General features: G+C 42.8%; 1 protein-coding gene across 1 annotated transcript; it reads right to left on the bottom strand.

The window, feature by feature from the left end:
- Positions 1–3,333: 3,333 nt before the first annotated feature.
- On the bottom strand, positions 3,334–4,880 carry LOC124979551 (UDP-glucuronosyltransferase 1A8-like). The gene is given in 2 exon segments (XM_047543911.1): positions 3,334–3,398; positions 3,401–4,880. Coding segments are annotated over 2 exon segments (1,086 nt in total). The 5' UTR covers positions 4,422–4,880.
- Between the last annotated feature and the right edge of the window lie 10,282 nt (positions 4,881–15,162).

The following is a 15,162-nucleotide window of genomic DNA, read 5'->3' as shown; positions in this document are numbered from 1 at the left end:
ATGGAGGTTCCTCAGAAATCTTGGAATGGACCCACCATTTCACCCAGCTATCCCAATCCTTGGTTTATACCTAAAGGACTTAAAATCAGCATACTACAGTGATGCAGTCACATCAATGTTCATAGCAGTTCAGCTCACAATAGCAAGATTGCAAAACCAACTGAGATGCCCTTCATATATACCATATATACCACAATGGAATATTGGGGTATATATACACAATGGAATATTACTCAGTCATAAAGAGGAACAAAATTATGGCATTTGCTAGTAAATGGATCAAGTTGGAAAATATGATGTTAAGTGAAGTAGGCCAAGCCCAAAAGACCAAAGGCCCAATGTTCTCTCTGATAAGTGGATAACAATAAATAATGAGTGGAGGAGATGGGGAGAAGAAAAATGAAGGAACTTGGATGGTGTAGAGGAAAATGGGGTGGGAGGAGGAGGGGGATGGAAAGATAGTAGAATGAAACAGTACTACCCTATGTATAGATATGATTACATGAATGTTGTGTATCTACATTGTATACAACATAGAAATGAAAGGTTATACCCCATTTGTGTACAATGAATCAAAATTCAGTCTGTAAAAAATAAAAAAAAATATTTAAAAGAAGATTGCTACTGAAAAAACAAAGAGCATTATTTCACTTTGCCATCAGTAGGCTGAAAAGATATTCTCACTAAGCCCCTGAAATTATGTTACAGAACATGATTCTGCTACAAGATCCACTGAACATGGAAGACAACAGAATAGTCAATAAAAATGAATAATCCATCCATAATAAAACTGAAGTGAGATATCAGGTGTACAACATTTCTAAGTATGCATTCACAAAGATTATTACTCTTGTATTGGTCAAGATGTTTTCAATTCTAAGTGATTCAATCCCAATTTAAACTGCCTAGACATGATGGTTTATTACACAATGTTTTGGAAATAAGTGCTCCAATAAACAAAATGAGTCATTCTATGGTGTGGAAGACTGTCTCCTAAAGATCTAGTGTTAATGGCTTGGCCCATGGTGATGCTTCGGGAAGTGATAGAAACTTAGCGAGGTGAGGGGAGCTCAAGGGAGGTCTTCGGGTCATTGGGGTGTGTACTTGAAGGGGACTGTGGAATGCCAGCTCCTTCAGGTCTTGCTGTTTGCATCCACACACCTGAGGTGCATGGTTTATCCCACCCTAGACTGCCATAATGTGCCACTCACACCAGAGATACAAAGGGATGGGGCTACTCAATCTGGGCCTGAAAACATTAGAACCAGGAGCCAAAAACAAACCTTTTCTCTACATAGGTTAACTGCCTTAGGTGTTTCATAATAACAACATGATGCTGACTAACACAAGATGTACAAAAACCAGGGAGGAAATTATTTGCAGATGCACAATCTCAAAAAATCATAAGAGAAATTACAAATATGACTAAATATAACATAAATGAAGAAAATCCAAAGATGAACCTTACCAATAGCCACTACAAAACTTAAATACAAATTACCTGGGGAAAATAGTTGCAAAGATAGCAAAATGTCTAGGAATATATTTTAAGAAGAAAGAAAAATGCTTACATATATAAAATACGAATTTTTGTTAATGAGCATAAAATAATATCTGAAAAATAATATTGATTGTATAATCCTAAATGGAAGGGCAAAGGCAAGATGGAAAAATGTCTATCATTTATAAACTAGAAAAGTATTTAATGTAATATTAAGAGAGTCCTAGGGGTGTGTATTTATTTCTTAGAATGAAACAAAACAGGGCTGGGGACACAGCTCAGCTGTTAAAGTACTTGCCTCACGTGCACAAGACCCAGGGTTCAATTCCCAGCACCACTTTAAAAAAAAATAATGAAACAAAACAATTTTCAATTCTATGTAGGAGAATACATTGGGAGAATCACTAGTAAAACTTAGAAATAAAAATAATAAATGTACAGATTGACTTACAGATATTAACATACAGTAAATGCTACTTAATCAAAATATGGTATCATGGCATGAATAGATAAATAAGCCAGTAGGATAAAACAGAGTTCAGAAGCAGATACAAAGAACATAGAAAATTAAAACTTGGTGCACATGCATTTCAATTCCACAGATAAAGACAGGAATTATTCTAAAACGTGTGGGACAATGGAGTATACTTTGATAAAATAATTACAACTAGATCCTTATTCTGTATGAATTAAAGCTCTCACTGAAAAATATGTTTTCAATGTTGGCAGACTTTGCTGTTTATATATGCAAAACCTGGAAAGATGAAAACAAGTTGAAATGCAGAAATTAGTAAATGAAAGTTAAACAATTTAACTACCTAAAAGTGAAAATACCATATGACAAAAGATGAAGGTCAATGAAAAATTATTTACACTACATACATTTTAAAAGGCTAAATGTTGTCATTCCTAACACAGAAGAACTTTATCGCAATTCATTATGAAAAAGAAAACAGCCCTGTTTAAAAGTATTAACAAATGTGATTATGTGATTTACAAAAGAGGTTATGCAAATGGTCACCATATCTATGAAAACAGAATGTAAAAACTGTAGGAGATACACACAGTATTTGCAAATTTAGCAATGTTTTTAGCTTCAATTTTGTTAAAATCAACAAACTTTAAAAGTTTGACATCTGGTGCTGAAAAAGGCATGGAAAAACTACAACTCAGGTACACTACTGCTTTTAGTACAAGGTTTTTCCAAGATTTGAAACCAGTGTCTCAAATCCATTAAAATGTGATATATGCATACCATCAAATTCAGCAACTCTATGCCTGAGATAAAAGCAAGAACATGGAAATATTTGGAGGCAAAGAAAATATTTTAGAGGCTTACCAAACTTCTGTTCATAAAGTCAAAGGGAGAAAAGGCTTCATTGTCTATCACCATTGGTTGGAGAAAAAAGTAAGGAATACACAAAGTAAAGCTTTAATGCTGTCATCAAAAGAACCCGTTATATCCATATGTATTGGATGGGGAACATGCTGAATATTTGTTGGCAAGTGAAAAGTGCAAGCTAAAGAACACTATATCTGGTCCATTATCACACATTATTTTTTAAAGTAGGTATAAATTTTGTATTAGAAAACTTCATATACACACAAATTTTCAAGAAACTGAGAAGATGCAGAAAAATACAGGAGGACTTTTCTATAGGAGGAAACAGTATCAGCATAAAAGAATATTTGCCAGTGTAACTATGAAACAGTATTAAAATATGACCTGGAAATTACAAACAATTATATCAATTGCACATATTCATGGATTAATGAGGTTAGAATTCTAATGTTTGAAAACCCACAGCTAAATTAATTAAAAAAACAAAAGTTCATGACACCAGAAAAAAAACTCTAACTATGACATGTGCAAATAACAAATCACCGTTGAGAAGATTTCTCTTTTCAACATCCAAGGCCAAGTGCTTCTCAATGTGCTAAAGGAGACACAACGTACCTTGGGCAGTGGCTTCCCCTGGTGGCAGTTGATTCCACCTATGAAGATCATGTTGGGCATCACAGGTCTGGGATAGTCCAAAACAAAGTCAGTTCGTAGTAACCAAATGGACACTTGGCTGGAGAGATCACTTATTGTGACAGGTGTCTGGAGAATTTCAGAGGCGATTTCCAATGCAGGTTTGAAAAAATAAGGGCAAAATAAATATTCTTCCAAGTTGTGTAGGTGGTTCCTTACTCTTTTCAAAAAAGTCAGAGCATCTGAGGACATCAAGAAAAGTCTGGGAACATAAGAGAGAGGACTGGGGCACTGAGCACCTTCTTCCAGAAAACGGCAGAACACGACCCTGGCTAAGACCACGGATGGAAGTGAAAAGTATTTGGCAACAACTAAGCCACACATATCAAAAGGATCCAGAAACACTGCATCAAAAGAGCTCTTCTTTAACAAGTCCACTAATTTCTTGTCATTAAACAAACTCTTACACCGTGAAAAAGTGATGTTAAAAAATGCCTTGGATGAACCCATTGCTAGACCATACATACTTTGTTCTGGAGTTTTCCATTGAGTGTCAAGAAAAAAATTGAATTCCCGGTCCAAGTCCTCCATAGTGTAAGAAGTTGAGTAAGTTTTCACTGTAAAGTTGGATGCTTTCCCCAGTTGCCAACTCACCTCTGGCACGAGAGCCACAACTTCATGCCCTCTGTGGATGAGTTTCTCCACCACCGACCGCATGGTAAACCAGTGGCTGCCATCCATGGGCACCACCAGCAGCTTGCCTGCCTGGGCAAGGCCAGATGCCAGCAGCAGACACACACACAGAGGAAGCGGGGCAGGCAAAAGAGCAGGAGCCATGGGACAGCTGAGAACCAGTAATCCAGCTGCTTGGATACAAAGCCCAAGGGATACGGTAGGCGGAAGAAGTGCAGGCATTAAATACCACAGCAGTGGGTGTGTATTCATAAATTTGTGAAAATATACCCACTGCCAATGATTTCCTCAGAAAAGTCTTGATTAATGAATAACATCCATTGACCGACCTGCTTGTATGTTTTCCAGGGTTAGGATAGTTCATGATCTTTGCCTTGAAGCAGCAGCATGCCCTGAAGCACAATGTGACTTTAGTAACAGAATGACTAAGTAATCGATTGGGAAGTGGCCATGTAGACGGGTTAAAAGGCAAACTTCAAGAAAGATTGCATTTTGGAATTTGTCCTAAATGAAACCGGAACTTAATCTTCAGAGCACTGAAGACTCTGCTTAGAATGAAATGGGAGGTCCAGCTTCAAAGGAACACCTGGAAGGTCCTTACCCCGACCTGCTCCCTGGCAATGAAACTGTGGTTCATGACAGAGTGTGACATGGACGTGCACTGCTGCTGTCTCTTCAACTTTCAGCAGGATTCATGCTCCATTTCCAACCCTTCTGAGGCTCTGAGATGCTGCAACAGGATTGAGAGTTCACTCCATGGACCATACCAGGGATTTCATCCAGCATGGCTGCCATCTGTGGCAACTCGCTTTCTCTTGACACCTCCAGAGCAGTGGTGTCACCCAGTCAGTGTTTGCTGAGCACATGATGTCATGTCCTAGCCAGAGAATGAGACCTCTGCTGTGGGCCATGACCTGTGGGCCCTCCTTCAGGGCTCCATGTGCTTCTCTCCCACACTCTACTGAGCACTCCATGTGCTCAGAGGGCATGTATTCTTCATGTTCCCACCCTCCTTCCACAGGACCCACACTATGGGGGAAAATACAGAGAAACACACAGGGACAGAGAAAACACAGAGAACTCACACGAGGACAGTTTCCTGCTTTGGACTCTACTGCACTGGGCACTTTTACACAACTTCCTTCACAGGTGAGCACAGAGGCATTTCTCCAGTAATACCACAAGGAGAATTAAGAGACGGGTCCTACAGCCAACCTAGGGGCCTCTCCTTGTTAGGAACACACAAAGCGGCTCCCTCTGGACCCTAAATGTTACTAGACCCATTCACCTTGGTGACTGGGGCATGTGCACATCATTGTCATTGGAAAGCCAAAAGAAGGAGAGTGACATCAGCCATATGGCACAATCTGGAGTCTCAGAATCCACCTCCACACAGAAAGCTCAATGAGAAATTATCTGCAGACCAGGATATCTTGAAATTCCAACTCTTGGGCATAAGCTTGAGGCCATCCAACCAGTCCACAGCACCAAGTCTCCTTCAGCGGGCAGGGGAGGAAGGACGTCTCACTCTGACAATGCCAAGCCTCCTCCTTCCCCAGGTGTCCACCCACCACACAGGGTGCTTTCCCTGCAACATGGCTGCACAGAAGGGAAGGAGACATGCCGGTAGTCATCCGGCCACACTAGCATTCCAAGATGCCTCCAGAAAACCCATTCCATTCTCACCTCAAGGGCAACCTCCATGGAAATGGCACTTAGACCACCCGAGGCCTGGAAAAAAACAAAGAAAGGATGCAGTGCTCACAGTGACCAGCGTGTGCACCTTGGTGGACTTCAGTGTTGCTGCCAGCTAAGATGCTTGAACACAGAGACAGGCCAACCTCAGACCAGCTGAGTTGGCTGCCATAAAGAGCCCAATGGAAGTTCAACCGAGCTTCTGTCCTAGATGGTTTCTTCCTGCCCAGCTCAGTGCCCACCACCTTCATCCCACCAAGACAGGGACAGTCCCACTTTTTGGATTCCAAAGTTGTCAGAGGATTCATAATGCTTTGACCTAGAAAGTTAACAGCAACACTACTCGGTAAAAAATCAGGGCCCCTCTCTGTGCATTTGAGACAAGCATGGAGTTAGACCTGCTAGGCCTCCAGTTGATTCAGCCACCAGGTACCCATGGCTCACTCTGAAAGGGAGGCATTCCCAAATTGTGCATTTACAACGAACAGAGCCTCAGGTCATACCTTTCCCAAGAAAGGGACTCCACTGCACCCTCTGCCCAACAGTAGACCCCAAAGACTACAATGGCCCAGTCAGGTTATGTACTATGTAATCATCCTCACCAGACACCACTGAAGTACTCAGCCAGGAGCACCGGCCATTGGCAGAGGTCAGGCAGTTGTTTCAAGAGAGAGTGGAGCTCAGGCAGCTACCACACCTAACAGAACAAAGGCATGTGGCTCACGAGACTCAAGAGTGAACCACAGGCCTGCCTGCCGATGGTGGTAACTAGCTCGCCCTTCAAGAATCACAGTGTAGGGACCCAGTTTCACAGGACCACAGCCATCTTCACTCATAACCTGGCCCCACGAGTAAACCTGGCCTTTCCCCACATACTTACACGGCGTACTATGGAAAAACACAACCATAACGGTGTCATTGGAGTGTGTCCTGGAAGACCACAGTGTTGCCAGTGCCAGGAACGTGCCTGCCGTCTTCGATGCCACCTCAATAAAACTTGGTGCATTCCTGCTTGGGTGAAGGCCACCTTTGTCATGACCGCTACGTAAGCCCCTCCCTGGGAATGAAGTTGCAGGATCTACTGGTCTAGCTGCTTCCCTTGACCAGGTATTTGTCCACAAATTCCCCATGATTCCCCAAACCTGCAATTTTGGTTCTCTAGGATTCTTTTTGTTCTCTCGACACATACGCCCTACGGCTGATATTTCTCTTACATTGGATAATCCCAAATGTCAGTATAGACTAAATGGTGGATGAAGGACTATGCCTGCAGAAGAACCCAAATGAAGATCAAAACAGGCAGCTGTACCCTAAAATGCACACGCACCAAAGGGAAACCAAACAAATTTTGAGTATGTGAATCATGGCAACTCCCACGAAAACTAACCAAGTTCCAATCACCGATAGTAAGGAAATGAAGATGTAGGAGATGTCTAAAAAAGAATTCAAAATAATTTTTAGAGAAGGCCAGGAACTACCAGTTTCTCGGGTATAACTTTTCATAGAATTTTGGAAACACATACATAAATAATTTGCAAAAATAATTTAATATTTAAAAACAGAATTCTGAGCATTGAAGAACACCAGGATTGAAGTGAAAAATTCAAATGGAATCCTCAATAACTGAACTGTTTAAGCAAAAGGAAGGAACAATTATCTGAAAGATGAAAAACTGAACTGACCCAGACAGAGGGGACTGATCAAGCATGAAGAAATTCTACAGGGATCATGGGACATCATTAGCAGACAAAGTCTTTTCATTACAGAATTTAATTAAGGGGAAAAAATGGCTGACCAGAAAATATAAGAAATAAGGCCTAAAGTCTTCCTCCACTGTGACAACAGATGCCAGCACACAGGTAGCAGAACCACAGAGCTCTCCAATAAAATTCAGTCCTAAGAGGAGAACATCAACACACCAAATAATCAAACCATCCAATCTCTAGACCAGGGCTGCGGATGTAACAGGGAGGTAGAGTGCTTGCTCACCATGTGTGAGGTCTCATGTCCAATTCCCATACCCCAACACACACCACCATTCCCATACCCCAACACACACCACCATTCCCATAACCCAACACACACCACCATTCCCATACCCCAACACACACCACCATTCCCATACCCCAACACACACACACCATTCCCATAACCCAACACACACCACCATTCCCATACCACAACACACACACCATTCCCATACCCCAACACACACACACACCATTCCCATACCCCAACACACACCACCATTCCCATACCCCAACACACATCACCATCCCCATACCCCAACACACATACACCTTTCCCATACCCCAATACACACACACCATTCCCATACCCCAACACACACACACCTTTCCCATACCCCAACACACACACACTATTCCCATACCCCAACACACACACACCACCACCACCACCACCACCACCATCATCATGGCAAAGGAAAAAGTTCTGAGAGCAAAATGAATAGAAAACATATCATATACAAAGGACCACCACTATGTCATTCAGATTTCACAGTAGAAACACTGCATGCTAAGAGAGTAGGATCATATATTTAAAGAACTTAAAAAAAAAATGCCAACAAGAATGCTTTATTCAGCAAACCTGCCCCTCAGAAATTAGGAACAAGTACTAGTTGCCGAAACAAAAGAAAAGTTAGGGAGTTTATCACTGCTGGACTAACCTTCTAGAAACTTTTCATCAGAAATACCAGACTACAAACAAGATCTGCTAATTAACAGTGTTGAAAATATGAAAGCCCCAAACACAAGAGTGCAGATGAAATAGAGCCATGTTCAGTACACACCAGGACTGGGATGAGAGGGCCTGAGACCACATTACCTGGCATACTGAAAAGTAAGGTGAGACAGCAAAAATAAACTGTCAAGGCATGCACATGACAAAATGATGCAGATTATGACATCTAAACCAAAAATGTGCAGGTAGGAATAATCATGTGCACTTAGGGCATCCAAGGAAACTTAATTTGATATCAACTTGGAATTAGACTTTGTAAGTAAAGATATTCTATATAAACCTCATGATAAACACAGGGGAAAAATCTTTAGTAGAAATCCAGAATGGTAAGAAAAAGGATACAAAGCATATCACTCCATTCCAACCAACAAACCACAAAACAAGAAACAAATTATCGATACAACAACCAGGAAAAAAAAAAAAAAAGCTTGAGTGAGACATTTTTAAGTCTTTACTTATCAATAATTACCACAAATGTCCATGGATTAAATTTTCCAATGGATCAAAAAGAAAAATTTCTTTTTGAAATAAATTTTCAGACTGAAGGATTGAATGGGTTTTTCAAAAGATATGCTGCCTAGGAGGCTCACCTCACTTTTAAGAACACATACAGACTGAAAGTAAGAAGCTGCAAAAAGAAATTCTACACAATGAAAAGTAAGTAAAAGTAGACATAAAACATAAAAATATATGTTTACCAGACAAAACTGACTGAATAATTGCAGAGGAGCCTCAAGACGGCAGAAGGGACACTGGCCCTGGTTTGCTCCTCTACAGGAGTGCAATTCCAGAGGGAGTTAGAGGTCTTCTGTGATGCCAGGCTCTTGATATCACCACTGCTGCCGGAGAGACCTGACACCATGTTCCCAAGCACAGTAAACAAGGAAAACATGCAGCTGAAGGTGGACTTAGTCCTGGTGTCTGCTAGTCATTCAGGACATGGGACAAAGTATCTGCAAATTTAAATAAGGACTCTGATCGTGTTTATTCCTCACTAGACCGTGGTCACACAAAACCTTGGCTTGGGTCTGAAATGGTGCCCCTCCAAGCCAGCTGTCCAGCTCACAGTGCTGGCTCAGTGTTCCCTGCCCACCCACCGGCACCAGGGCAGACACGGCAGCACTAGACACCCTCACAAAAATTGGTGCTGCCTTGCCACCCAAGCCCATTACCAGGGGTCTGGCTTTTTATCATTTTTCTCACTAATATGCTTCTTTATTGAGGATTTCTATTACCTTTATGAAATTGTGGGTCCATAATGCTTGGGATTCTCCCTGCTGTTCCATCACGGCAGACCCCTTGAGAAGAGGCCCGTGCTGTTGCCGCCAACGCCACAGCCAAAGCCACCTGCCACCACCCGGAGGTCTTCTCTCCGCATGCCGCCCACACTGACACCACTGCCGTCCTGACTTTCCCAGGGGCCACTGCGCTGCTGCTGCCCCCGAGGTTTGCTGGAGAGTGCTGGAGCTGTGGTCACACAGCACCTTCGTCCTGGGGTGCCAGCCGCACCTGGGGTCAGGTGCCAGCCCATCTGCACTACTCCCATCTTGGGGCACAGCTGCCTCTGTCTGGGGATACCACCCAGGACCTGTGGGTCCATGTCAGGGTGCCAGGGGTGTTGGCTGGGCCTGGGGTCTTCCACTGGGAGTGCTGGTGACTTGCTGCCGCTTCTCAGGGTCGCTCCTCTGTGTGAGCACATCCCTGGTGGTCTCTCTGCAAATTGGAATGGCACTGAGATCTTGGGACTGCAACATGCAGAGCCTGGAGGATCTGAAACCCAGACCGTAGGGTAGTGACTGGGTCTGCATGTGCTGGGTGGGCCTGGCAATCCCATGAAAAGTCAGAGACAGGGCTGAGAAGCTTTGGAATGCCGACGGACATAGTCCTTCAATTTTCCATCGAGATTTTCTTTTCTTCTCTACCATCTCCACTATATTTAAAACCAGGTATTTTTCATCCAGCAGTTTATTGAAGACTGTGATAGATGAATGATATTTTGCAGTTTTGTTGTGTATTCTTATATTTTTATTTTTTTTCTTTATATATATATTTTTCCTCTTGCTCATCTGCTTTCCTGGATTCTCTATGTATTCTCCTGCTAACAGTCAATCTCTATCATTCCTCTTCCACAATGATTCTTACTTTGGGCTTCTCTCCTCCACCTCATAGACATCACATCCTGCCTACTCTGTCTCTCTTTATCTACCATTTGAAATTGTAAACCCTTTTAGAAAATTTACTGTATTGTTGAGGGCCGTCTTGGACAAGATGGCGCCTGGCAGTGAGCCAAAGGGCACTGGATACCAAAATAAGGAAGTACCCAAAAAGGTTGCTTGCCTACTAGTTCCTTGGAGACTTATGACGTGTTAACACCAGGCTCTAGGATTGGCTATCCAATATCATGCCCCGCGTGGACAGCTCGTGATTCATATAGTGCTATGCTGACATTCCTCTGCACGCTCTCCTGCGTGAGAGAAAGCTTTGCTATAATTGGCTGATAAGCTAGGAGCCTGGGGGAGGAGAGAGGGAGAGGGTACAAGAAGGGAGATAGTGGGAGAACAAAGGAGGCAGGAAAACAGGGAGGACGGAATAAATCTCGTCAACTAAAGATTGGTGGTGTCTCCTTTCTCCCCGCCGGTTCCGCTGGACGGAACAAGTGGTGGCCCGTACGGGGAAATTCTTTCTCCTTCTGTGTCCTCCCAGGTAAGTAACTTAAGGTAAGGTATAGGAAAACTACGTAACTTAAAGTAAGCTATAGGAAAACTGTAGGATAACCTCCCGGAAATCTCCGGCCAGGGTGTATAAGGGGGAGGTCACACAGTCCCGGTGAAGGGACCCCACAGTCCTGGTGAAAGGGGACCCATAGTCCTGGTGAAGGGACCCCACAGTCCCGGTGAAAGGGACCCCACAGTCCTGGTGAAGGGGACCACATACCTTGGTAAAGGGAGTCTACATTACCCCGGTAAAGGAGGTCAGAAAACCCCAGTAAAGGTAGGTCTCATAACTCCAGAATGGGGTCACAAGTGTCTGGAAATCAAATGATAAGAGTCATACAGGATGTATTTAAGGCTAATGGGACTGCCATAAAACGATCTACTGTGACACACATGTAACCACATTGGCCAAGGTTAGTCCTTGGTTTTTGGAAGAGGGAGTCCTAAATATTCCACAATGGGAACATGATAAAGAGGATCTTATTAAAGCAGAAAAGCAATCCCCGTTACCTAGAGGTACTTTTCCCATTTGGCAGCTCATTAAGGAATGTCTAACATCTAAAAAAGGTAAAATAATAACTTTAGTAAAAAAAGGAAATATGTGTCTGGAAGAGATAAAGAAACAACTAAGTGTAACTTCTCATAAAGAGGAAGAAGAGGAGGAGGGGCTTACTGGGGAGGAATTAGAAAGAGCATCAAGGACACGGTCGCCCCCATCAGTTATATCGGGAAGGAATACCAATCCCTTCCTGGAGGCAGCAGCTCCCCCCCAAGCAGCCTGGCCCCTATATCCCCCAAGGTACCCTTGGGAGGAGTTAGCTCATGCTATAAATCAGATGGGTTTTTCACCACAGGGAGAAGAAACCCCCCTTAAGGAAACCTCAGCAGACAAATAGACAAAGATTCCACCAACCTCTGGATTTCAAAACAGTAAAAAATGTTAAGGAGGCAGTGGCTACATACAGCCCACAGGCCCCATTTACAATTAGTATGTTGGAATCAGTATCGGGGCTAAATCTAGTGCCGGAAGATTGGAAAAGGCTATGTAAAGCTGTGCTATCAGGGGGACAGTACCTAGTGTGGAAAACTGCATGGCAGGAAGCCTCATTAGAAAAGGCACGCTGTAACGCTGCCGCAGGCTTTCCCCAAAGAAATGTAGAAATGCTGACAGGAGAAGGAAACTATGAAGGTATTCAACAGCAGATTATTTATGATCCTGGGGTGTACGCACAAATTGCTCCTGCTGCCACTAAAGCCTGGAGGTTAATTCAAGGGACAGGAGATTTACAGGGGCAGTTGTCCAAGGTGATTCAGGGGAGTAACGAATCATTTGCAGATTGTGTTGATAGACTAATCCAAACGGCTGCTAGAGTATTTGGGGATTCAGAACAAGCTATGCCCTTAATAAAACAATTAGCTTATGAGCAAGCAAATAGATGGTGTAAAGAAGTTATAAGACCATGGAAAAATAAAGATTTAAGTACTTATATAAAGGTCTGCAGGGATATCAATGATGCAGTCATTACAGGACAAGTAATAGCTGCTGCTCTTCATGGGCCAAATCAGGGGCAATCAAGAGCTAAAGGAATAATATGCTTTAAGTGTGGGCAAGGAGGGCACTTCAGAAGAGACTGCCCTGAAGGGCCCATAGGATTAAAGCCCAGGAGAACACCTAAGACTAGAGAACAGCAAGGGACAAATCAACCTGCCCCAGGTCTCTGTCCCCGGTGCCCAAAAGGAAGGCACTGGGTGAGATTTTGTACATCGAGATTTGACATAGAGAGAAATCCTCTTCCTACCCAGTCAAAAAATGGCTAGGGGGGCCCAACCTGGGGCCCTCAAATATATGGGGCCTTTCAGAATCCCATAGTCCTGATCCCCACTCACAATCCTTTCCGACTATCTCTTCCTTGTCCCGAGGAACATCAGGGAGCGGGAGATTGGACCTCTGTGCCTCCGCCTGACTCGTTCTAACCCCAGAGATGCGAGTACCAGTGGTCCCCACGGGCATACATGGACCACTCCCTGAGGACACAGTAGGATTATTGTTGGGGCGGAGTTCCACAACTCTGTCAGGATTACAAGTATTTCCAGGAGTCATTGATTCTGATTATACTGGAGAAATAAAGATTATGTTATCTTCCCCTCGAGGGGTATCTGTTGTTTCTCCAGGAGATAAAATAGCACAAATATTGATATTGTCTAGCCATCATGGGGCCTTTCCCAGTTCACAAAGGACTGGAAAAAACAATGGGTTTGGATCCACAGGATCATGTGTCTTTTGGGCACAATCAACAAAATATAGACCCATGCTTAAATTAAAAGCTAATGGTACTCCCATAGAGGGTCTAATAGACACAGGTGCTGACATCTCTATTATAAGACAGAAAGACTGGAACAAATCATGGCCTGTTACAGCATCCAGTACTACCTTACGGGGACTTGGATTTGCCCAAACCCCATTACAAAGTTCAGCTGTATTATCTTCGGAGGACTCTGATGGGAAAAGGGGAACATTCCAACCTTATGTATTAGCTCACCTGCCTGTCACTCTTTGGGGAAGAGACATTTTAACACAGATGGATGTTGTCATTTCTTCCTCAGTTGAGCAAAATATGTCCTGTCTAAACCCAACTGTTTTGCCACTCATGGTGAGACAAGGTTATATCCCTGGAAAAGGACTAGGCAAAAATTTACAAGGTGTTACCTGCCCCATTCAAGCCAAAGGACAAACAGGGACTGAGGGGCTGGGTTTTCTGGAGGGGCCACTGAACCATTAAAGATAACATGGAAAGTCAATAATCCTATCTGGGTCCCCCAGTGACCCCTTTCTAAAGAAAAAATAGAGGCGGCCCAGGAAATAATCAACAATTGAAGGAAAACCATATCATTCCTTCCACTTCCCCTTGGAATACACCCATTTTTGTCATAAAAAAGAAGTGTGGGAAAGGGCAACTTTTGCAAGATCTGAGAGCCATAATTTCCAGTATGCAGATTATGGGCCCGGTGTAACTGGGTCTCCCCTCGTTAGCTGCTGTTCCAAAACATTATCATATCATCTCTATAGATATAAAAGATTGTTTCTTTTCCATTCCTGTGCATCCCGAGGATAGACCTCGTTTTGTCTTTTCCGTTCCTTCTTTAAATGATGCAGGGCCTACTACTAGATACCAATGGGTGGTCCTTCCCCAGGGAATGGCAAATAGTCCCACTATGTGTCAAATATATGTTGGCCAGGCTATATCACAGATTAGACAAAATTATAAAGAACTTTATTGTCTCCATTATATGGATGATATTCTTTTGGCTCACAGAAAACAGGAGACTTTATTTAGGGCATTTAACAATATTATTGATACCCTAGAAAAATGGGGATTACATGTGGCCCCAGAAAAGGTGCAAACCCACAGCCCTATTACCTTTCTAGGACATCAAATATCAGATACCTGTGTTAGGCCACAAAAAATTCAATGAGCCATGGAAAAGCTTAAGACTCTAAATGATTTCCAAAAATTATTAGGTGATATAAATTGGATAAGGCCAAATTTGGGAATCACCACTGGTCAACTTAAGCCTCTGTTTGATATTCTCCAAGGAGATTCAGATCCTACATCCCCTAGAAATTTAACTCCTAAAGGTAGAAAAGCCTTGAGTTTAGTAGAACAAGCTTTAAAAAATGCTTATAGTGATAGAGTTGATCTATCCTTGCCTTTTAATCTCATAGTATTAGATTCTAAATATACTCCTACAGTTCTATTGTGGCAAACTGGACTCCTGATATGGATCCATTTGCCAGTGTCCCCCAAAAATGTTTCCCTGTA

The sequence above is a fragment of the Sciurus carolinensis genome, chromosome 3 (assembly GCF_902686445.1).
Source record: "Sciurus carolinensis chromosome 3, mSciCar1.2, whole genome shotgun sequence".
Taxonomy (NCBI): domain Eukaryota; kingdom Metazoa; phylum Chordata; class Mammalia; order Rodentia; family Sciuridae; genus Sciurus; species Sciurus carolinensis.
Note: the sequence above shows the minus strand (reverse complement) of the source record. Positions and strands in the feature narration are given on the sequence as shown.